The 25,897-nt window shown below is 41.2% G+C and overlaps 1 protein-coding gene across 9 annotated transcripts in view; it reads left to right on the top strand.

The window, feature by feature from the left end:
* Positions 1–25,897, top strand: part of MARK2 (microtubule affinity regulating kinase 2) — a 174,074-nt gene that overhangs the window by 94,458 nt on the left and 53,719 nt on the right. For all 9 annotated transcript variants that reach the window (XM_063437702.1, XM_063437699.1, XM_063437706.1 and 6 more), the window contains exons 2-7: positions 2,253–2,450; positions 15,175–15,228; positions 15,627–15,675; positions 15,930–15,995; positions 16,388–16,458; positions 18,864–18,920. In XM_063437702.1, coding sequence (XP_063293772.1) covers positions 2,313–2,450; positions 15,175–15,228; positions 15,627–15,675; positions 15,930–15,995; positions 16,388–16,458; positions 18,864–18,920 — 435 coding nt within the window. In that variant the 5' untranslated portion in view covers positions 2,253–2,312. The remainder of the gene's footprint in view (positions 1–2,252; positions 2,451–15,174; positions 15,229–15,626; positions 15,676–15,929; positions 15,996–16,387; positions 16,459–18,863; positions 18,921–25,897) is intronic.

Genomic DNA, 25,897 nt, shown 5'->3' with positions numbered 1-25,897 from the left:
GTGATGTTGCCGGAGTTTGTCTTAAATAAAATTTTTTTTTAAAAGCATTAACGCCCTAATGCAACTAATGTTTAAAAACCTGTCTAAGTTACTAGAGTTGTATTATTATAGATTTAAATAATTATTCCTTTCTTTGTAACCGTTTGCCAAGCTACTGGCAAACAGACTACTGCTAGTCAGCACTCTTCATTTTAATTTTCTGACCTAGACGCAGTCACCTTGTCCAGGAATAGTGGCAGTTCTGCTGAGGAGAGATTGTTAAAAGTGACCTTGAACTAATTAAATGCTTTATAGCTTAAGAATCGGTTAAGCTGGTGTATAATAGGATTTCCAGTGCCGTTGTACATCTGACATAAACTGGCTCTGAATGCACCAAGAAGTGAAAAATCTCACTAAGCAGGGTAACAGCAAGTCAAATAGGTTTTAAAGGACACTCCAAACACCTCCTGGTCACACTACAGTTTATCATTTAGGTTAAGGGGTTCATGAAGTTAGAAGGAAAAAAAAAATACAAGGTGTGCCCAGCTCCCATCTTTTAGTCTTGGAACTTCATAATGAGCAGCCATGACCACACTTTGCACTGATGTACTCCGAGCTATGGAGCATAGCAGGATTTGGATGCAACTGAATAGCAGTTGCCCTTTCAGCATCAAGGAATTGACACACTCCGTGTGCCAGTTCAGTGGTGCCAAAACAGGTATGTCAGTCATATTGGAGATGCTGCAGTATACACAGCATATTATTGCATGAGGAGAGCACAAAATAGATCATTTGGAGAGATTGCGAGCAACTGATCTTTCTCATTATGATGTTCCACGGAGAGCAGTGGGATTTTGGATGCAAGAAATCCTTCTGTGTTTGCCAAACTCTGTAAGAATTCTTTAAAAACAAAGGTGCTGCATCCACAGTCTTCTCGTACATGTGTTTGGAGTAACAGTTTAATGTGCTACATATATGATTTGGTAAATAATGTCCCATCACCATCTTTTCTATTCCTTTCCATTTGTCATGAAGTTTAGAATAATTTATTGCAGAATATGTGAATTGTAATTTGCTGCACTTGGATTACCAAGCCAATTTTTTATAACAAAGACATAACTTTTATTTACTTTTATTACATAATTCATTGATTAATAGGAATAGATTGCATACATGATTCAACTTGATGGCTGGTATTGGTAGGGGGAAACTAGGAGGGACACTTAATCATATCTTGTGATGTCACACCCTAGCATGCAGCATATTTGTTTTAAAGTAAATAATGAAATGTAGAATTTTTAATAAAATACTGTGAGACCCAACCTGACATGGATTACAAATGTTAGTACATTATTTTTTTTGTAACCACCTTTATTATAACCTTTTATTGTCCTTCTAAAACCCATATGCTGGCCTCTAGCATAACCATGTTATTTGATTATAAAAAGGCAGCAGTCACAAAGGTCACATTTTCAACATTATATTTGCCTTATTTTCATTTCTCAGAGATCTTAGACTTGGCATACTCATTGGGATTCAATTGCTTTTTATGTTGTTCAGTGATTGTTCATAGTAATGTAAATGTTTGGTACCTTTTATTAGCATATAATCTTGGGTATTGCAGTCCTATTCTGCCATTTTTATAGATTGGGAAATATTGCTTTCAAAACTCCACAGTGATTTACATTTAAATACATTTGTGAAAAGGAAATGAGGATTTTGACTTTTTTTTTGGTTGTGGGTGGAATGCATTCTGGCAACAAATGTATACTTCGATTCAGAGAAAAGACTGCATGTTGAAAATGACCAGCTAGAAAAATGTGTAGCATAGCATATGTTTTTTTTTTTTGTTTGTTTTTGTTTTTTTTAGTTTAATTTTTTTTAAAATATATATTTTTATTGAATCAAAGGCGTATCCTCTTTTCATGTTTTTATTACTGTGTATTTGTTTTGTCTGTTTCTGACTTTACTTTTATGTAGCTTATATCCATCACTTCAATTTCTGTTGATATCTTCCCATTCATGTCATGTAACCAACTCTCCATTGGATCCTAATGCATGAGTAATGCAAAATAATATATCTGGTAGTAGTTTAATTCTAGTTTGAAAGCGGCAATGCATTTTCATTATAAATTTTGTTTCAGAATATCTAGCTTAATCTTTGTATAAAATGAAAAATAATAAAATGTAACACAACTGAAAGTAACGGTTTATGTATGTTCCTCAAGGTAGTTTCAGCTCTCATTAATATACGGATTTGCTTTCTTTTGCAGCCTACTTTGGGTCATAGTGACTCAAAGACTAATAGCGGCAGTAGCAGCAGTAAACCCAACATGCCGCGAGGTCGTACCTCTATTGCCACAACTGCTGATGAGCAGCCACATATTGGAAACTATCGCCTCCTCAAAACCATCGGCAAGGGCAACTTTGCAAAGGTTAAGCTGGCTCGACATGTACTGACTGGAAAAGAGGTAAGAACAGAGCCACGATCATTTTACTGGTAAATGCTTTCCTATGGATAGAAAACAAATATATATAAAATGTAATAGTAAGCACTTGGGATACAAAATTTGATAACTATACATTAAAAGAAACAAAAAAAAACTTCTGCTCATGATCAGCCATGTTACTCAAGTTTTCTCAATATTTAATCCAAGGTGTCCAAACTGCATAGACCGTTTGTACAGTGTCTCAGACAATAGCGGCTATCCATTATGTTTTCTGAAAGCTTAATAGAGTAATATCTTGTACAATGGGGTATAGCGTATGATCTCCAGACTTCAACCAAGTGTTGCCTGATAGATTAAAATGGCAAGCAAAGTTTATGATTAGAACGATCATCAAATGTCTGAATCTAGTGTGTGCTCTATACAGCTAGTTTTTATTTGTTGCTAAGCGATTGATTTTCCGCAAACAGAAGGTTTTGAAAATGTTTCCTGAGTGGCATTGATAGGCTGAGAGTGCTGTGCTAAACCACCCCTTGTGCTCTCAACCCATTCCTGCTTGAACATTAATCATTGATTATTAATGTTGCTGTTTATTGAAGTGCACAATCTGCATTACGAACACAACTGGAGAGGAGACGGGTTATGTGTTTCTTTTCTTTTTTTCTTTATTTTTCTCTACTTTTCATTTTAATGTAATTATTTAATAATCTTACAAAGGTACTTTGCATTAACAGAAATAATTTTCAAACTACATGCATTCCATGTGAGTAGCTGGCTGTAGTGGGTATGATGCTTTTGCTAACCGTCTGAATTGTCCCTTTAAAACCCCATAGCCACTACATATTGTTGTCATTATGTTGCGAAAAATGTGGCATTATTTGCTCTCCCTTTGTTTCAAACCATTTTTAGCTCTTTGTCAATAAAGGTTTTTGGGCAGCAATGACACGCTGAAGCATTAGCCTGTCCAAATATGTTTTTTATTATTATACTAGGAAAGAGCTAATAATCATAAATACAAATTTGAATATGAATAAAGTGACTTTGTATGTATATTTTACATTCTGTAATTTTCAAGTTATATGTACAGGGATACTCTAAACACCAAAACAACTTTAGTTCAATAATGCTGTTTAAGTCTGTAATGCTACTGCTCAATTCTCTTTACACTACAGCCATTTTTTTAAAAGTGGTTAGAATGTTCCTTTAAGGAAAAGTAGGTACTAATCTGTATTAAATTAACGTTCCAATCTGCTTTTAAAAAAATATAGGTAATATCTTTCAAACCTTTGCTTTGGATAAACCCTTCTACCAAAAGTGATGCTTTCCAAAAGTGGCAGTAATATCTTCAAACACAATAATATTATTTTTCTTTATTTACTTATTTATTTTCTCTCAGAATATGTCCTCCTCATGGTCTGTAATTTGTCCTGTCTTTCGGAGTGTATTGTACGCTGGTAAACTGATATACGTCTTGCCTACAAGTATTGTCTTTGTGTATATGTTTTAATTTATTTAAAAGGGAAAAAAAAGCGCCATTACTTTCCTCCTTTTACATTCAAATGAGTTTTTGGGGTGTGCAGAGGTTTTATCTATCTATCTATCTATCTATCTATCTATTTTACATTATGTTAAAAACGACAGCATACTTACCAATCTGATGCTTTGAGTTAGAAGTGATATCAATTTTAAATGCATTTGAAAAAAATAAAATATATATAATCTTTATTTTTGGTGTGCACGAAAATTACAGTTAAGCAATAAATGCCGGAGCATATAGCAGTAACACTTTCATGGCATTCTGTGGAGCTGCACAATTTTATGATTTTTAGTAGGGATCGACCGATTTTATTTTATTTTTTCCTGAGAGCCGATACCGATAATCTGTGAACTTTTATGCCGATAGCCGATAACTTACTGATATTCTGTACCTTTACCATTTAAAAAATAAACTAAGCTTGTGGGTGATCATGGGCAGCCAGCTGTTGCTTGTCATGTCCTGTTATGCTTGAGTGCTGCAGGGTGAGGTACAGCTCCACAGCTATGTCTCCTCAGTCCCCTGCAGGTATGTGGAAGGGAGGGCTGGTTTTCCCACGGGTTGAAATGGCACTGTCCATGAAATTGCGTCCCCACTGCTCTCCGTGCACAGGCCTTAATGGAAGCTGTTCCATCTGTCCAAGGATCCTTGTGTGCCTGATGTCTGGGTTGTGCTCCAGGTGCTCTGGTTCACGAGTAACCCATAGGGCAGGGGGGCGGTCAGAGAGAGCTCAGAGTGGGCACTCGATTTAGAAGAGCCATGCGGTAAAGCAGCAGGCCATGTCAGCAGATCAACAGGGGCATTGTAGGTTTGATGCCTACTTTCAATTCTCAACTCCTGGCTTATCTTATTAATTTAGCCTCAAGAAGAGCCTTGCATGTCTGGCTCTCCTGTGCTCCAGTGTGGCAGCCATTTTGCAAGTCAGCAATGCGACTCACCGATTAAGCGGGAGTAGAGTCAGGCAGCGCAGGGTGAGTAGCTTAAGTCCCGCGGGGACCGGGACAAAACCCCACCAGCCATGAGGGAGGAGGAGGCATACGGGGCTCTTGTTGAGATCAAGTGAGGGCTTAAATAATCTCCAATTAAATATTGGCACTCTTGATGCAACCCCCCCCCCCCCAAAAAAAAGTCAGACCAGGCTTGGGAGGTCAGCCGCGTCTCCCGCCAAGGCTGCACACCAGGCTGCAAGGTTCAGTCCTCAGTTGGCAAGTCCTGCAAGTGTGTCGAAACCTGGTACTAGCAGACAGGTGTGCCCACAGCACTCCTCATCCAGACCAGCAGTAGTGAATGACAATATAGAATGCCAATAAGTAAGTTAGTCGCTATAATACCTAGTTTGCAGAGGAGTTGATGCAGTCTGCTGCCATTCAGCTTGATGGTCAGGTTTTTTTGGAGGGAGTGGGGGGGGGGGGTTTGCATCAAGAGTGCTAATATTTAATTGAAGATTATTTAACCCCTTGGTGACTATACTGTTTTTACATTTCTGCGGTGTTTGTGTTTAGCTGTAGTTTTCCTCTTACTCATTTACTGTACCCAAACATATTATATACAGTTTTTCTCACTATTAAATGGTCTTTCTAAAGATACCATTATTTTCATCATATCATATAATTTACTAAAAAAAAAATTTTTAAATTAGAGAAACACCCATTTTCTAACTTTGACCCCCAACATTTGTTGCGTATCTACAACAACCAAAAAACACCTGTGCTAAATAGTTTCAACATTTTGTCCTGAGTTTAGAAATACCCAATATTAACATGTTCTTAGCTTTTTTTTTTTGTGTGCGCGCAAGTTATAGGGCAATAAGTACAAGTAACACATGGCTATTTCCAAAAATTTTTTTCAAACCAGGTTTTTGTAACGAAAGTTACATTGTAACACTGATATCTGTTAGGAATCCCTGAATAACCCTTAACATGTACCGTATATACTCGAGTATAAGGGGTGGGCATAGAGGGACTAGTACTTCAGCAAAGGGAATCCGTTTTTTGAATGTGTTAAATGACACCTTTATGTCTTTATGTCTTTTAACCAACATTCAAGTAGGGGAGCATTTGGGAAATAGTGATCACAATATGGTCACTTTTGAAATAAACTCAAAAAAGCAAAAGCACGTGGGGTATATTAAAACGTATAATTTAAAAAAAAAAAGCCAATTTTAAGAAGATTAGGGCAGCTCTACAACATATCGACTGGCATAAACTCCTTAGTGATAAAAACACTGAGGATAAATGGAAACTAATCAAAAATATATTAGAAAGGTACATTTCACAGTATGTACCATTGGGTAATAAATATAAAAGAAACAAATTAAAACCAATGTGGCTTAGTAGAGAAGTAAAACAAGAGATTAAAAATAAGAAAAGGGCTTTTAAAGCATTTAAATCGGACAAATCAGAGGCATCCTATATAAGATATAAGGATGCCAATAATACTTGCAAAAAGGCAATTAAAGTGGCTAAACTAGAAAATGAGAAATTGATAGCCAAAGAATGCAAAACCAACCCCAAACATTTTTTCAAGTACATTAATTCTAATAAAACAAAAAATGAAAGTGTAGGTACACTGAAAACAGAGATGGGTCTGTTAGTCAATGAAGACCAGGAAAAGGCAGAAATTTTAAATAACTTTTTTTCTTCAGTATTTATTAATGAGGATCCTATGGCAAGAGATATGCAAATGATTGCTGCAACAAACTTGCAGATAACTTGTGATTGGATAACTCGAGACAAGGTGCTACAGCTATTAAAGAAAATTAATGTAAATAAAGCTCCGGGGCCTGATGGTATCCACCCACGAGTACTTAAGGAGCTAAGTGGGGAAATAAGTGAACCTCTGTATTTAATTTTTCAAGATTCTTTTGTTTCAGGTATTGTACCGGAGGATTGGAGGAAGGCAGATGTTGTTCCTATATTTAAAAAGGGTTCAAAATCCTTGCCTGGAAATTATAGACCTGTGAGCTTAACTTCTGTGACTGGGAAATTATTTGAACGGCTATTAAGGGATAATATTCAGGAATTCATTGGGAAGAACTGTGTTATTAGCAATAATCAGCATGGTTTTATGAAACATAGGTCATGTCAAACTAACCTAATTGCATTCTACGAAGTAGTAAGTAGAAATATAGATCAGGGTATTGCAGTGGATGTGATCTACTTGGATTTTGCCAAGGCATTTGATACGGTTCCTCACAATAGGTTAGTCTTCAAACTAAAATTAATTGGTCTAAATGAATATTCTTGTTCTTGGGTAGAACATTGGCTTAAGGATAGAGTACAACGAGTTGTCATAAATGGTAAATTTTCAAGCTGGACAAAAGTGGTAAGTGGTGTCCCTCAGGGTTCTGTTTTGGGACCGCTTCTATTTAACATATTTATAAATGATCTTGATTTGTCATTGAAAGCCATGTATCAGTGTTTGCAGATGACACAAAACTTTGTAAAGTAATAAAATGTGAGCAGGATATTGCCTTGCTGCAGAGGGATTTGGATAGATTGGGGGACTGGGCACTAAAATGGCAGATTAAATTTAACGTAGAAAAATGCAAAGTTATGCACTTTGGGGTTAAGAATGCACAAGCAATTTACACCCTAAATGGTAGTGAACTAGGGATAACCACACACGAGAAGGATTTGGGAATTGTTATAGACAATAAATTAGGTAGCAATATGCAATGTCAAAACCTTACTGGCCTTAGCAACGGCAGATTGTCATGTATAAATAGGGGCATAAATTCTTGAGATGAAAATATAATTTTGCCTCTTTATAAATCGCTGGTAAGACCACACCTTGAATATGCTGTGCAATTTTGGGCACCTGTTCTAAAGAAAGATATCATGGCACTAGAAAAAGTGCAGAGACGAGCTACAAAATTGATAAAAGGAATGGAGCAATTTAGTTATGAAGAAAGGTTAAACAATTTAAATCTCTTTAGTTTGGAAAAACGGCGCCTGAGAGGGGATATGATAACATTATACAAATATATTCGGGGCCAGTACAAACCATTATCTGGAAATCTATTCATAAACAGGGCTATACATAGGACACGAGGTCACACATTTAGGCTTGAAGAAAGATTTCATCCAAGGCAAAGAAAAGTTTTTTTTTTTTACAGTAAGAGCAATAAGGATATGGAATTCATTACCTAAAGAGGTGTTTTTGTCAGAGTCTATACAGATGTTTAAACTGCAATTGGATAAATACTTGCAAAAACATAACATACAGGGATATAATTTCTAATTAGTGGGGTAATAGCTGCTTGATCCAAGGAGACATCTGACTGCTATTTTGGGGTCAAGAAGGTTTTTTTTCCTAGTTTGTTGCAAAATTGGAAGCGCTTCAGACTGGGTTTTTTGCCTTCTTTTGGATCAACAGCAAAAGCATATGTGAGGAAGGCTGAACTTGATGGACGCAAGTCTCTTTTCAGCTATGTAACTATATAAGCCGACCCGAATATAAGCCGAGGCCCCTAATTTTACACCAAAAAACTGGGAAAACGTATTGACGCGAGTAGAAGACTAGGGTGGGAAATGCAGCAGCTACTGGTAAATCTCTAAATAAAATTAGATCCTAAAAAAATTATATTAATTCAATATATTCATTTACAGTGTGTGTATATAATGAGTGCAGTGTGTGTGTGTGTGTATGAGTGCACTGTGTATGAATGCAGTGTTTGAGTGTGTGATGCAGAGCCATGGTGGGGGTGGGCATTTTTATTATTTTTTAATTTTATTTTAATAGTTTTTTTTGTTATATTAATTTTTTTTAAATTATTATTTATTTATTTTTTATTATTATTAATATTTGTATTTTTTCGTCCCCCCTCCCTGCTTGATACATGGCAGGGAGGGGGGCTCTCCTTCCCTGGTGGTCCAGTGGCATTGGCAGTTCAGTGGGGGGGAGGGGGCTGTCAGAGTGCACTTACCTCTCCTGCAGCTAAGTAAGTAAGTCTCGCGAGAGCCGCACTATGACCCCGCGGCTCTCGCGAGACTTACACTTTTGGGTCTGTAATGTACACCAGCTTTATTTATTGCCATGAAAGTGTATGTATTTGAAACAGACACCCCCAGGTATATGGAGTGCTTTGATGCAACCGTTTTAGCTCTAAAAATTGGAGAAAGTGTGTGGTGGTAATATTTCAATATTCATTTGTACACACACATTTGTGTGTGATTTAGGAGAGCACCCCCCCCCCAAAAAAAACAGAACTGCAAATTTATTTATTTTTAAATAGACAGTGTGGCATCGCTTGAAGCAGTCTACAATGCAGAAACCAGGCTGTCCAGGACAATCAGGACAGTAAAAGACGGTGCCCTTTCTCTGCCCCCTCTTGAAACAGACTCTGTATCTTCCTTGAGGATTCTGCTTTGCTGCAGTAGGGGGATTTTAAAAATAAAGTGGGTAGTCCCAACTCTGCTCTCCCATCAACGCATGGGGAGCAGATGCATCTTGGTACAAAATCCCCGAAATGATCTGGAGCTAAAACTGTAAAAAAGTCTGTTTCATTACGGGGTCTGCTTTTTTTTGCACCACATAAAAGCGTTGTGGGTTGCAATCTGCATTAAGTAAATTGCAAACATTTTGTACCAGGCCCTTGTCTTGCGTATAATTAGGTAGAGCTACAGCAGCTGATCTACAAGATCAACCACACCCAAATGCCGGTTATAGGCCTTGATGCACACGGACTTCCTTGTACTCTCCGCTCTGCCACGTACAGAGACCTCCACAATCCTCTTAGTGTGGATGGTGGTAAGAAGGTACACATCCTTCTTGTCTCTGTACTTAACTGCCAACAGCACCTCATTGCACAGAGCTGAGGTCTCCCCCCTTTGTAGCCGGGTGTGTGCTTGTCCTTGGAAACCTGCGCAGTTCTTTTTGATTGTACTGCAAGCTACTGTATCAACACAATACAGTAGCTTGAACAAAGGGACACTTGTATAAAAATTGTCTGTATACCAGTGGTACCCTTTGTTCATCGGGGGAATATCCGGTCCCAGACAATCTTGCCACTGGTTCCTATATGTTCTGGGCAACCTGGAGGGCCTTTCCCTCGTACACCCATTTATTGCCCTCACCGAGCTTATACACTTTTACACCATAGCCTCTTCAAACCTGGCAGCGAAGTGGGTAATCAAGGGGCGGATTTTATAAAGCCTGTCAAACTGGGGATGCTCCATAGGGGGGCACAGGCTGCTGTCGCTAAAGTGCAAGAAATTTAGAATAATTTTATACCTCTTCCTCGACATACACTGGGAGTAAATAGGGGTAGAGCAGATGGGGCTACTGCTCCAGTAGGAGCCAATGGAGGGCTTCTTTATGATGTCCATCAGCATAGTCAATGCCCAGAATTTTTTAAATTCTGGCACATCGATGGGGTCCCATTGCTCCTTTGCCAAAAAAGAGTTAGGCTATAAATAATTTTGGGCGACAAAGTTCCCCAATACATCATTGACCAGGAAGACCTCCATGAACTGTTGGGGGGGCTATATCCTGCGACATCCACACTGATGCCAGGAGTTGCGGTCAAAGTTGGGATATCTGGCCTCTGGCGATGAGGTGCTACACACTCCTCAGCAGCACTGCCAGCTGGAGCAGCACGTCTCCTTCTGGCAGGGGGCTTAGCAGCCACAGATACATCACTAGCAGCAGACTTTGTATCTAGTGATGTATCTGACCACCCGGCAGGGTCAAAATCCGGGTTGGAGTCACATAGTCAGACATAAATGCGTCAGACTCTAATGCAAGGATGGCATACGCCTCCTCAGCGCTATACGACCTCTTTGACATGATTACAATCACTTTATTTAGTGATCTGTCACAAAAAAAAATCACTAAAAATGAAAAATAAACCCCCCACAAAATGCACAGACAGCAAAATAAGTGCTGCTCTGCAAGAGCCAGTGGATCTATACAGTGATCACTGTCAGGATAGGGGTTAATAACTCTGAAAAGGGCCTTTTGGGTCTCACAATTTTAGAGATCCCTACCTAAAGCTACCTAAATCTCTCTACCTTAACACAGATCTCACACACACACACACACACACACACACACACACACACACCGCCACCACCAGCGATCAGAGTCAATATTTACTAATATTGACCTGACCAGACAAATCATAGTTATAATATAATTGTGTGATGAAGCAGGCTAGGGACATCCCCAGAATTCCCATGATGCACTGCCTTTAGAAAGGCAGTGCCATATTGGCTAGCTTGGGGAGGGGGGTTAATATATTAAAAAAAAAATAATAATAATAATTTTTTTTGCTTTTTAAAAATGATTTATGTATTCTTCACTGAGTGACCCGACCCCTTGAGGCACTCTGCACACAGGCAGAACATTGGAAGCCTGCCCGATGGCTTCCGATGATTTGCTACACTGTCGGGCGCCACATGGGGCAACCCGGAAGTGATTGCTCCTGGGGAGCAATCACTCAGCGGCCCAGCAGTCAGGAGACTTATTGCAGGATGCCTCGACAATCGCTGCAATACCCTTAGAGCGTCTGGATGCGATCACATTTGCCGCCAACATACCAGGCATGTCCGAGGTCGTTCACAACAGTTTTTTGTCGGACGCACCTGTACATCCGCGGTTGTGAAGAAGGGGTTAATTAAACAAGTGGACGAGTTCAGATTTTTTTTTTAAACTTTTTTTTTTTTTTTTTTTTTTAACACAAATCCATAAAATTTGCAACTTCTGCAGTGAACCCTCCCCAGAGTAGATTGTGAAAGACAACTCTGTTGTCCTAACCCACCCAATTTCTTTTTAAATAGTGCTGAGAATATCCCCCAATTCCGTTCACATTACTGTGGTTGAAGAGTTCCTTGCACATTCATTTTATAGAATTGTCTCTAGGGCATGGGTAGGTAACCTTTTGTTAGAGCTGTGCCAAATATACTATTGTGCTTAGGAGTATCAGCCCAGTTTTTATTTTATTTATTGTGCAGCAGATGTTTTGTAAGGTTGTGTGTGTGTGTGTGTGTGTGTGTAGAATGTCTGTGTATATATGTGCTGTGTAAAATATGTGTTAATTGCGTTATGTGGGAGGTGTGTAGGGATTTGCTTGTAGGGATTTTTTCCTGTGACTGTTGACTGAACCCAATATGTGTTCAGCAACATCTCCCGTGTACAGTGATACCACCCATGTATACGTGTCTGGTTCTCTGGGGGCTAAAAGACCTTATTTGGAGGGTGCGCATTCCAGTTTGCACCCATGTCCTATTTGGGACATTTTTGAAGCCGGCCAATGTAATTTACCCCCATCAAACCATATATTTTTGAAAAGTTAGACACCCTAGTAGGGTTTGACAGATTATCGATTTTACCTATATTATCTGCCGATATTCATTATTTTCGGCAATATCGGTATCTGCCAGTAAAGATACCGATATTGCCGATAATACCTCCTAGGACCGCCGGGCTCATTACAAGCCTGGCGGTCCTGGGAGGGCCCGCAACAAGCTGTGACTTGCCTTCCCAGCGGCTCCCTTAAGCTCCCTGTCTAAATCTCGCGAGTCTCGCGGCCGCAGAGTGGTGCCACGGGTTACCATGGCAACGCTCCGTGCAGCACGCAGACCGCGAGATTTACACAGGGAGCTGAAGGAGCTTCAGGGAAGGAAAGTCACAGCTTGCTGCGGGCCCCCCACTACTCAGTACATGCCACTGGATCACCAGGGAATGCTATAGCCCCCCTCCCTGGCCAGGTAACAAGCAGGGAGGGGGGAACTAAAAAAACAATCAAACCTATAAATATTAAAAATAAAATTACAATCATTTTACACAAATTACATCCCTTAAGAAACACACACACACACACACACTCTACATTATACACACACACTCTCTCTGCATTATATACACACTACACAAACACACACTCTGCATTATATACACAAACACACACTCTGCATTATATACACACTACACAAACACACTCTGCATTATATACACACTACACAAACACACTCTGCATTATATACACACTACACAAACACACTCTGCATTATATACACACTACACAAACACACTCTGCTTTATATACACACTACACAAACACACACTGCATTATACACACACTGCATTATACACACACTGCATTATACACACACTGCACAAACACACTCTGCATTATATACACACTACACAAACACACTCTGCATTATATACACACTACACAAACACACTCTGCATTATATACACACTACACAAACACACTCACACACACACTCACACACACACCCTTTGCATTATATACATGTGGATGTATATTTTGTGCATTTACCTTTAGAAATAGGTTGTTTTTTTTCAAAATGGTAATTGTACAGAATATCGGCCTGAAAGTTCACAGATTATCTGTATCCATATCGGCTCTAAAAAAATTCAATAGCAGTCGATCCCTACACCCTAGGGTATTTTAAATGGTGGTATTTTACCACTTTCCATGCACTAATTCTACCACCAGTCTTTGTCAAACTTTTGGGTAGTCATTTTTTGTTGTTGTTATGTGTTACTGACAAAAAACACCCCAATATGTGTTCAGCAACATCTCCTGGGTACAACAGTGCCCCCAATGTACAGGTTTTATGGTTTTTTGCAATCTTACAGGGTTCAAATGTAGGCCCCCTACATTTGCACATTGAAATTTGCCAGATTGGTTTGCTGGGCCAATGTTGCCTTTGAGACCGTATAGCAGCCCAGGAATGAAAATTAACCCCATCATGGCATAACATTTGTAAAAGTAGACAACCCACGTTATTCATAATGGGGTATGTCCAGTCTTTTTTTTTAGTAGCCACTTAGTCACAAACCCTGGCCTTATCATTTATAACGTTTTTTTTTGTTTTTTTTTTTATATTTTACACAAACTGCTATTTCACCGATGATATCAGTATAATACATTTTACTACTCTAAAACCCTCATATTTGTGTAGAGTAATGTCTCACGAGTACAACCGTACCCCTCAAGTACAGGTTTTATGGTGATTGTGAAAGTTACAGGGTCAAACATAAGATTTGCCATTTGCCAGATTAGCTATGTTGCCTTTGAAACGGTATGGCAACCCAGAAATGAATGTATGTCCAGTCTTTTGTAGTAGCCACTTAGCCACAAACGCTTGCCAAAGTTAGCGTTCATTTTAGTTTTTTGTTTGTTTTTTTTGTTTTGTTTTTTACACAAAAACTGCACTTTTACTGGTGATTTCATCATTGTGATAGGTTTTACTGTTTTAAACACTCATATTTGTGTTGAGCGAAGTCTCTCGAGTATAACAGTACCCCCCATGTACAGGGTTTATGGTGTTTTGGAAAGTTACAGGGTCAATATAAGGTTTGCCCAATTCAGTTTGCCAGATTGGTTTGCTGGGTCTGTGTTGCGTTTTGAGAACATATGGTAGTCCAGGAATGTGAACTAACCTCATCATAGCATACCATTTTCAAATGTAGACAACCCAGGGTGTTCCAAATGGGGTATTTCAAGTCCTTTGTAGTAGCCACTTGGTCACAAACGCTGGCCAAAATTTGCGGGGTTTTTTTTGTTTTTTTTTAATGTTTTTTTAATTATATTTATATTACACACATATATACACACACATATAATATGTGTGTGTGTGTGTATATATAACCAAACCCTGCAAGGAAAACATTGCCATCCCTGCAGGATGGCAATGTGTTCAGCTGCAGGGTTAAGACCGCAGCACCCAGATCACTCAATTAACATAGAGTGGTCCATGTGCCTATTGTGTTCCTTTAAACGTAAAATTCACTTTGCATTACTGATCATTCTTACTTTTTCAGGGAAGCAGCCATAGCATGAGTAATGGGAACACACCATATTTAGGAAAAGCACATGTAGTGTGTACTAGATAGCAGGAAAATGTTATGGTACTCTGAAAGCAGTTTAATCTCTGAAGTAATGCCATAGAATCGTATGGGAAGTGCAAACATGTCAATATAAACGGAGAGATTTGTTCAAAAAACTGAAACTCTGATTTGTGAGGTTTATAGGTGTATAAAATATGCCATAGTCTGACATGTTTGTTTAGTAAGGTGTTGGTAATGAAGTCTCTACTTGTTACACCTATTATTTTCATTGACTGAGGTTAGAACATTAAACCTACAGACCACCTTGTTTGTTTTTAGCCACCGCCTTTAATAAACCAATATACGACAATTTTTATTTGTTTCATGTGTTATTCTGTTTCATTTCAGGTTGCTGTAAAAATTATTGACAAAACTCAGCTGAATTCGTCAAGTCTACAGAAGGTAAGGGATTTGACAAATAATAATTGCTTTAATGAGGCTATCATATAAATCATCTGATTTAGACCCAACTTTCAAACCCAAACAAGAAAAAAATCTTCAGCACCTTATGTGTGTTATTTCTCAATATTGCAAGTTAGAGTAACTGCATATTAAAATTTTTATATTTTGTTTAATCTGTAATCCTGAACTAGTTCTGAATTAGTGGTAGAGCTTTGCCAATGAAAACAGAACTAGTTTTAAACCATCATACATGAAAACATAATTGTGTAGTAGCATCAATGTTTGTAGACAAGACTGAAGTATTAGCTGGGAGTTAACAGCACATCAAAAACTAAATTCTAGAGTGTGTGTATAATTTTGTTGATTATAATTCTCTTTCTCTCTGTCTCTCTCATCAGCTCTTCAGGGAAGTCAGAATCATGAAGGTTTTAAACCACCCCAACATAGGTGAGAGGAATGCTCCATAACACTGACAAGCTCACGTATTTTGCCCTCAGAAAAAAGTTAGGTTACTAGCCTCCCCCCGCACCCACCCTTATTGTTCACACTGGAGTGTTTAATGGATCTGGGACTCCTGTCTAACCCCTAGCCTAGGCGGCCACCTAGGGTCGCCCTTTGGTAAATCCTTCTTTGTCTACCCTCATAGGCCCTGTGGTGTCTTATACCAACAAATATCTTATATTTCCTTTCTTTTCTTGCAGTCAAGTTATTTGAAGTTATAGAAACTGAGAAGACATTGTATCTGGTTATGGAGTATGCCAGTGGAGGTAAGATCTCCAGCTGCAAGGTTAAGTTAAAGTATGCCTGATGTACTTCTTAAATAAGCCATTTGTTGCACTCTCGGACAAATAATCTGTCTCAGTAGGGGTATATACTGTGTATACCCTGTGACTTCAGCTTTATTAGTGTGTCCATAGGACAAGTTTTGGTTTTCTTGCTACATGTAGTACTTTATCCCTTCAGTCTTTCATTTTTGCATGGTTCACTACTGTTTTCTCTCTTCTTTTCCTGTTTTTTTTTTTTTTGTTTTTTTTTTTACATTCAGTGCTAAGTATTTTTTTCCATTCCTGTTTCATGTTATTACAGTTCTATTCTAATGTGTTTTTTCTTATCAGTGCTGCACATTTTTATATAAGAACTTTCTGTTCACTGTTCCCAGGTGAAGTATTTGACTATTTAGTTGCTCATGGACGAATGAAAGAAAAAGAAGCTCGTGCCAAATTCCGGCAGGTCAGTAACTTTGATAGTACTTAGCTGTGTGCTCTTGGATAACTGCCTAAATATTTGTTTGCCTTTTTTTCTCCTTGCTGCTTATTATTGTCATTTGGAGCATTGTATTGAAGTGCCACTAAATAAAATTTTACTTATTACTATCAACTTCCATCTGGCTGTCTTAAAAACAAAGTTGTTTTGTGGAACGTCATTCGTGAATAAACTTTCTTAAAGAAGCAATCTAAATATGACTTGGCTTTGCTGATATTGTTCTCGTTTGTCTATATGTATTTTACATATAGTTGCAAAATTCACCATGTTTTCCTGGACACAGATTATAGCTCATGTTGTAGCTCTTATCATTCAGGGCTATGGGTTAATTAGTGTAGTTTATTCTCACCTCTTCATAAATTAAACTCTCCCAGAAGTAAAACTTAACATGTTTGTGTTAATTTTAGACTTTTGAAATACTATGCACTATGACCTGCACAGCAAACTTGGAGAGGCCACCATAAAAGAGCCATTGAATGCGTTTTCTAACATAAGGGTACTTGCTCATAGTTCTATACCTCCTCTTTCGCTCTTCCTTCAAGTTTGTGGTATCAACATCAGTCCATCCTTGGAAGCGCGCTGTCTTGGCGTCATACTTGACTCTGGTCTCACCTTTGAGCCTCACATCCAGCATGTTGCCAAATCCTGTAGATTCCATCTTAAAAACATAGCCCGCATCCGCCCCTTTCTTGCACCAGATACTACCAAGGAGCTTGTCCATGCTCTAGTAATTTCCCGCATGGATTACTGTAACCCTCTCCTGATTGGTCTTCCCAAAAGCCGTACTGCACCCCTACAGTCAGTAATGAACGCTGCTGCTAGACTGATTTTTCTCTCTAGTCGTTTCTCTCACACCTCACCCCTCTGCCAGTCCGTACATTGGCTTCCTGTATGCTATAGGAGTCAATTCAAGGTACTAACTCACACCTATAAAGCACTGAACAACTCTAGCCCCTCTTATATCTCCTCACAGATCCATAGGTATGTCCCTTCTCGGTCTCTTTGCTCTGCCCGTGACCACCTCCTGTCCGTTGTCCACACCCATACGGCCAACTCGCGCTTGTAGGACTTCTCGCGGGCGGCTCCCTTCCTATGGAATAGCCTGCCTACCTCCATCAGACTCTCCCCTAGTCTTGCATCTTTTAAGAAGTGCCTTAAAACCCATCTCTTTAGGAAAGCTTATGGCCTCCAAGACTAACCCCTAACTCACATACCTGTCTCTTGCCCTCTCCTAAAGGGCAGCCCACCTTATTTGATTGCAAATTCCTGTCCTAATGTGTTTTGCACCTCACCTCCTATAGAATGTAAGCTTGATTGAGCAGGGTCCTCTTCAACCTATTGTTCCTGTAAGTTTATTTGTAATTGTCCTATTTATAGTTAAAGCCCCTCTCATAATATTGTAAAGCGCTACGGAATCTGTTGGCGCTATATAAATGGCAATAATAATAATAATAAAATACCTCAAGGTACAAAATACATTGAGCATTTATCTTCTTAATGTGGTGGTGGGCTCTCCTAGTTTGCCTTACAAATTGTTTTGTGTTTTAGTTTAGATTTTTGCAGTAAATGCAAATATATAACAATAAATTTAACGGCTGCACATGTAATTTTAAAGCATAAAAATGTGTACAGAAATGACTGTTTGATCCCCCCAAAACAGTCTTTAAACCAGTTCTCTCTTAAACACTTTACGAGTAATTTAGTCACAAATACTTTGTGTGCAGAGAAAACTGAATTTAATCCCAGACACTCAGTCTTTCAATTAGTTCTAATTAGTTAGTTCTAGAGCTATTTAAGGGTAATTCAGTCCCATAAGGATCTGTGGATGTACACTAGAAAACAAACACAAAAAAAAGCAGTGAAGGGGAAACAAAATACTGGTAATAGCATTGTAAAGTTAAAATAATAAAGTATTTATAGAAAGATCATTTAAAAGTTCAAATGGACTCTCACATTTAAAAAGTTACCAACATATATTGGATTTCAGCATAGATGAGCTCAGAGAGTTTCCTTCTAACCCAATCAAGATGTCGCAATGAAGCTGAATGACTGACTCAAGTCTTTTTTCAAGGAAGGTTATCTGAGCTTGAGTTTAGCTCCACTGTGCTAATCAATTCGGAAGTAACAGTGGCAGCCAGGGGATGTAACAAGTTTAATTTATAAAAGTGCCAACTTTTATTAAAAATTTGCACTGTTTGTAAAATGGAAAAAAAGGGAAATGATCTTCACACACACAAACTTTCAGTAAGCTTACGGTAAGTGCTTTAGGGGCATGGATTGTTACTTTAAATATGTATGTTTCAATATATGTAAAGCTGCATGTATTATCCCATCACTTGTGCTATAACAATTTTTCATTTTTCTGTTCTCAGATTGTTTCTGCTGTTCAGTATTGTCACCAGAAGTTAATTGTACACAGAGACTTGAAGGTATTATTCTTGTATATAATCTCTGCCTTACTGAGCCTCTATGAAATTTATACCAGCACAGGTCTTGCTGTTTCTACTACTGGTAATGCTGAATACAATGTTATACAGGGATGTTGTTTTAATAACTAGTATGCTTAAAGCCACTAGGAGGCACGATAGAGATATATTCTCCCATCCGCAAGAGTATGACATGTTGACAAAGTTGTTTGCAAACAAATGAGTGGTTTACAAAAACTAAAAAACCTGCTTGGGAGATTGTAGAGTACATGGACATTGGAAATGTTGTAGCTTTTTCTTCATTTGTAGTAATACATTTGATTTGTTTACACTCCTGCCTAAATAATCATATTTGGAAATGGGAGTTATAGATCAATGTATGGATACTTTATCTGAACTGGCACTATAACCACAACAATTCTCTGTAGTGTGTGTTCATTATTTAACTTCTCTGGTGTCTCATTTTAAAACATTTTAATATCTATCCGTTCAAATTACCATAAGTTTGGTAACTAATCAAAAATGTATACCAATATCTGTTAAGACTTGTGTTTTTTCTTTTGGTTTTTGTTTTAAAAGTCTGAAATCCTGATGTGTGCTACTACAGAAAAAAATATTTCAGCCATGTTAATAATTCCAATAGATGTGTGCACTTTGCATACAAATTTAAGGTCAGTATGGGACCTCTAAATTGTTACTCCAATAATAAATGTGACATCAAGTGATAGCTGGATTTCACTGGAGTGAGCAGGGTATCTACACCTGGTGGCACTAAAATTGTATAACCATATATGCTTGATGGGATGGAGCATTGTGTTATCATTATGGAGTTAGAATTTTCTGGGGGGGTAGGGGGGCAGTTGTTGCAACTTTAAATTTGATCACATTTCCCTTCATTAAAGGACCACTCTAGTGCCAGGAAAACATACTCGTTTTCCTGGCACTAGAGTGCCCTGAGGGTGCCCCCACCCTCAGGGACCCCCTCCCGCCCGGCTCTGGAAAGGGGTAAAAACTTACTTTTTTCCAGCGGTGGGCGGAGAGCTCTCCTCCTCCGATCCTCCTCTTCTCCTCCCCGTCGGCTGAATGCGCACGCGCGGCAAGAGCTGCGCGCGCATTCAGCCGGTCACATAGGAAAGCATTCATAATGCTTTCCTATGGACGCTTGCGTGCTCTCACTGTGATTTTCACAGTGAGAATCACGCAAGCGCCTCTAGCGGCTGTCAGTGAGACAGCCACTAGAGGAAATAGGGGAAGGCTTAACCCATTCACAAACATAGCAGTTTCTCTGAAACTGCTATGTTTATGAAAAAATGGGTTAACCCTAGAAGGACCTGGCACCCAGACCACTTCATTAAGCTGAAGTGGTCTGGGTGCCTAGAGTGGTCCTTTAAGCCTTTTGGTTTCTATGAATTATTTTGTAAAGTGTTAGCAGTTGCATAGCAAATAAACTCTCAATTTCCCTGAGACAGAGGCACAGTTTAAAGTAGTGTTTACTTTATACAATAAAGTATACACCTTGCATAGGTGCAAGGAGTTTGTCTGTCTTCCTTCACATAGTGTCTTCAATTACATGTGCAAAATCTGTTACGAAGAAGATGCCATGTATCCATTCGTACCTCAAATTAAAAAAATCATATGGTAGGCCAGTAGATGCGGTGTGAAATATGTTAGCGCTATGTATATACCGTAATTGTAGATTTCAGATGTGTGTTTTCGATCTGTTTAGGCTGCTACATTTGTGATTTTGCTGTAATTCCTAAACTACATTTCCTATAAAAGAATCAATTGAGTAATATGCTAGACTAGGTTGCCAGCTCTCCAGCATAAGATAATAGGAGTGCCAGGACTGACAAAAACAATTGTCTGCTACTTCCTGGTTTGGGCAGTGCTCATTGCAAGAACTGCAAATCCTGGTGCTTTTAAAGTGAGAGCTTTGTATCATTATTGTAAATGTTGGGCTTTGTTTTTTGTTTGTTTGTTTTTGGATTATTTTGTTTAAAGAAAAAAAGCACTTATTCTAATCAAATTTATATTAAAAAAATAAATTATATCCTTGATTATACTGCTAGTTTCTAAATCAGATGTGAAACGTGTACTCAAATTTCCATATATAGACAATCATCTTATCTGTGGGTATTTTAGACTGTGCAGCTAAATATCTGTTTATTTTTTTGTACTTTTGTTTAATATGCATAGCATTTATTCAGCAAAACATCACATTTGTAAGGAGCATTCTAAGCACTGTAACCATGTCAATGATTATGGTGCAATAACTCTTAAGAGTGCAATGCCCTTTATTGATATTTAGACTGGTTTTGCATTTGGTATTGCAGAAGAGTTGTTTCAGCACTTTAAAAGTTAATATGACGGGGCAAAGCACATAAATGTAAGACGGAGCTTGATATTTGTCAAAGCTCTGCAAAATGGTTTGACAAAAAAACTGGGTGGTTGCACCCATAGACTCACATTACCACTACCACAACCACAACAAGCTTTATGTTTATGGTGCTTCCAGAACTCTCTTAATTCTGCAGTCAGATATATGTATAGATGTACAACTGGAAAGTTTTAACTGAAATATATAAGAAAGAAAAGGGGGCGTGGCCTGGACGCTGAAGAAGATGGCAGCATAAACCTAGAGCTCCCTGTAAGGCTCCGCAAAAACACCGCCTAAAGCACACTTTCACCCCGAAAATGGGCAAGACAAACCGACCTTCTCAACCCCCTAAACAAGCGGATACCCCCAGGAGATCTCAAAACCCCTCCATGAGGCAATTCCTAACTGCACAAGCGGACGCTGACCCTCAGGCCTGTACTACCCAAACGGCCCCGGAGGACCCGCTCCCACTCACACCAAACGGAGACGGGATCCTGGCGGACAACCTGACAGCCGATCCAGCCACCCAACACCCGGACTGGATGGAAATGCTACGCAATCTACCCACAAAGGCCGATTTAAAGGCGGCTAACTCGGAGCTCCGCACCTCCATCTCAACGGAGCTCCAAACGCTGAAGGAGGAAATCCGAGGCCTACACCAGCGGGTCGCCCAAATAGAGGCAGATTGCGACCACATGTCTGGGGCGCAGTCCGCGAACACGGACACACTGCGACTCCACACCCTCCAACTACAGCAAATGGCGGGCCACATGGAGGACCTAGATAATCGCGGTAGGAGGCAGAACATTAGAGTCCGGGGGATCCCGGAGGAAACAGACAATTCCGCCCCGGTGCAGACCACACTGACCGGCCTATTCATCACCATACTGGGCCGCACGCAACAGGATCCCATTGACTTTATACGAGCACACAGGGCATTACGGCCCAAAGGCCCGGATGGGAGCCCACCACGAGACATCATATGTTGCCTGATGAGCTTTCAACTCAAGGAGGAAATACTTAGAAAGGCCAGGGACGCAGGCACGGTACACCTTGACGGTACTGAGGTACAACTCTTCCCCGACCTGGCACCAGCTACGCTGGCGTACAGGCGAGCACTGCGCCCCTTTACTAAACAACTACAGGCAAATAGACTGCGCTACCGCTGGTGCTTCCCCACGGGGTTGCAAGTACAAACACCAAAAGGCCCCTTCCTGGTGAAGGACAGACAAGACTTAAACGTCCTGGCAGAGGAACTTCACATTGCACCGGCACCCCTGCAGTGGCCAGACCCACTGGCACCTTATACACCACCTGCCCAAGGGATCATACCCCAACCACAGAGAACACAGATCCGGAAGACTACGCGGCAACAGGCGCTGAGGCCCTCAGGGGCCCAACTTTGAAGAGGCTGACGACACGCGCCAAGATGGCGGACAACACCGGCCGACAGCCACAGAAGGAGATTCCCCTGACACAGTAGCGAAAGACTAGACAGTGGCGGACAGTAGCTAACCTCACCGGCTCCCCACTCTCGGGCAAGAAGGAACTACCCATCCTATAGACTATACCCTGTGCCCCACCCGGAGCCCTGAAGCCCCCTGCTCAGAGACACTCGCCTATAGAGATGCGAAACCCCGGGTGCGGCCTGGACATTGAAAACTAAACAATCTACCACAGAACTGCCGCCCCCGGCCACGACCGAGACGGCGCCCCTGCAGATAGATTCGCAAGTATATGCTAGACTCTTGATACAGGACTGGCTTAACCACTTGAGGGGGGGGGGGGTTGGCGGGAGGGCAGGGGCATCCAAGCAGTAACGGACAACTCATCTGCCGGGAGGGAGGCGGGAACATGACAGGGCCGACTGAGCTGGGCAAACGCTTCTCCCACATAGGGCCCGTGACAACCTCAACAGGAGCGGGCAGGAGAGGCGTGGGCCCGGCTCACTCGGGTACCGATTGAGCCGGAACCGGCCTGTAGCGAAGGGGGTCAGAAGCGGGAGGCAGGGGGACATAACGGGAGGCTTAAGGAGCAGACACACGGGACGGGGAGGAGAAGGGGGAACATGGGTCACCCCAAGCAGACCACTTCGCATGCAGGCACAAGCACCTACTCGGAACACTTCAGATGTCCATTCAGAGCACAGAGGAGCAGGCAGGTCTTGGGGACACCTATCACCACAAGTTAACGTAATAGGGTGCAACTGAAGGCAAGGGGCGCAATATGGCCCGCTTTGCAGGAGCTAATATCAATAAAACCTACTGTATTACTGTATTACCATCTCACTGTGGAAGGGGAGGGAGAGAGGGAGGTGGTCGGCCGGCCCACAAAGCCGCACAGCAACAATTTGAATGTTGTGAAGGTTTACATATGTTAATGTTTATTGTTATCTTGCTTTTGTGTTATATGAAGTTATGCTCAGGGTGACGATCCAACCGCAGAAACGTCCACAGGCGGGGACAGCCACTTACGAACACGTCTAAAGCCACAAAACAGGGAGACGTGGGAGACAGACGTTCCCAGACCACCCAGACTAGGAAGAGGACGAGAACGAGAACCGGACCACGTGGGAGAGGCGTTTCCCACGCGGTCACGACACTTCTCGGTGTTCCTCCCACGCCCCGACGGGACAGGCGCCACACTCAGGTGAGTGGGTCACTGGGCACATAAAACTGCCCAGGTCCACACATACACCTCGACGCCATAACCCTAACGTCATCCAGGTGACGGTTACCCAATACGCCCATCCTATCCCCCCCTACTTCCCACCACCTCCCTCGCCCCCCCCCCCTCCCACCCCACACCCCGAGACCAGACAACAGAAGACATAGATATACAGCCACACACCAAACATGTCACTCACACCAGCAACCCTCACATTGGTGTCCATCAATGCCAAGGGGCTTAATAAACCTGAAAAGAGGTCAACTGCGCTGCACGAATTCCACACTCTCAAAGCGTCCATAGTTTACATACAAGAGACTACAAGAGACCCACTTTCGAGAGGGGGCACGACCCCGCTTCCACGACCACAGATTCCCGAAGGGGTACTATAGCGATTTCCAGGGGGGTAAGGCACGAGGGGTCGCGATTCTAATGCACAAGAGAGTCCCCTTCTTAGAAGAGGAGACGCTGACTGACAGGGAGGGCAGATACATATTCGTGAAAGGGAAGATAGTGGGCCAAACTTACACATTCGCCAACATCTACGCCCCCAACCAGAGACACTATAGGTTTTTATCTCACACAATACGCAAACTCCAGAAATTTGCAGATGGGGTACTCATCCTGGGGGGCGATTTCAACATAGCAATGGACCCAAGATGGGACACCTCCTCGGGAACAACTCACGTCCCGACCCAACACCTGCTTGCCTTTAAAACCTTCCTGTCTAAACATAAGCTAGTTGACTGCTGGAGGGCCCACCACCCCGACGAGAGGGATTATACCTTCTTCTCCCACCCACAAACACCTACACCAGGATCGACTATTTCTTCATGACACACTTTCACCTCCCGTTAGTTGAGCAAGCGGAGCTCGGCACAGTGACGTGGTCGGACCACGCACCAATCTCCATCACGATAGCATCCCCCCTGCACAGGCCAAAGGTGGCTAAATGGCGCCTAAATGAACAATTATTAACACAACCCGACATTAAAGCGGACATTAACACCGTACTAAAAGAATACTTCACCATAAACACACCAGAACATACGACACCGACAATACTATGGGAGGCACACAAGAGTGTAGCAAGGGGACACTTCCTCCAAAAAGGAGCCATGCTGAAAAAGCGGAGGGAAGCGGAGATGTCCGCACTACTCACCGAAATCCAGGAGATAGACAAACAAAACAAGGGCGCCCAATCGCACACACTACAAGACAACCTCCTTGCACTCCGCAGGGAACTGACCCGACTCCTACTGAGGAGACATCACAGGGACGCATTGAGACATAAAGCGTTTTTTGCACTACACGGCGACAAAAGCGGCAAACTACTCGCTAGGATGTTAGCTAAACGCAGACAGCAGACATATATAGAGTGCATTAGAGACGAAAAAGGCACACTACACCGACTACCCACGAAGATCCAGGACATAATTAAAACATACTATGCTAACCTGTACAACCTGCCCCATCCACCGACACAGGCGGCGGACGACCGCCTGACGGGCAAAATAAATGACTATCTCACTACACAAGACCTACCCAAACTAGACAAGAGCACCGCTGACCTCCTGGAAGAGGAGATCACGCTAGAAGAACTGGCCCTCGCAATTAAACAAACAAAACCGGGCAAAAGCCCAGGCCCTGACGGCTTGCCACGGAGCTACTACAAAACATTTGCGGACATACTTTACACCCCCCTAGTAGACACATACAACGCCATCAGGGCGGGCCACCACTTCCCCAAACAATCACTCGCGGCCCACATCACTATCCTCCCAAAAGAGGGCAGAGACGGGGAACACTGTGGAAGCTACCGGCCCATCTCCCTCATCAACTGTGACCTTAAATTTCTGGCCAAAATACTGGCCAACAGACTACAGCCCCACACCCGGACCAGGTGGGGTTCGTGTCGGGAAGGGAGGCACGGGAC

Source organism: Pelobates fuscus, chromosome 12 (assembly GCF_036172605.1).
Source record: "Pelobates fuscus isolate aPelFus1 chromosome 12, aPelFus1.pri, whole genome shotgun sequence".
Classification (NCBI taxonomy): domain Eukaryota; kingdom Metazoa; phylum Chordata; class Amphibia; order Anura; family Pelobatidae; genus Pelobates; species Pelobates fuscus.
Note: the sequence above shows the minus strand (reverse complement) of the source record. Positions and strands in the feature narration are given on the sequence as shown.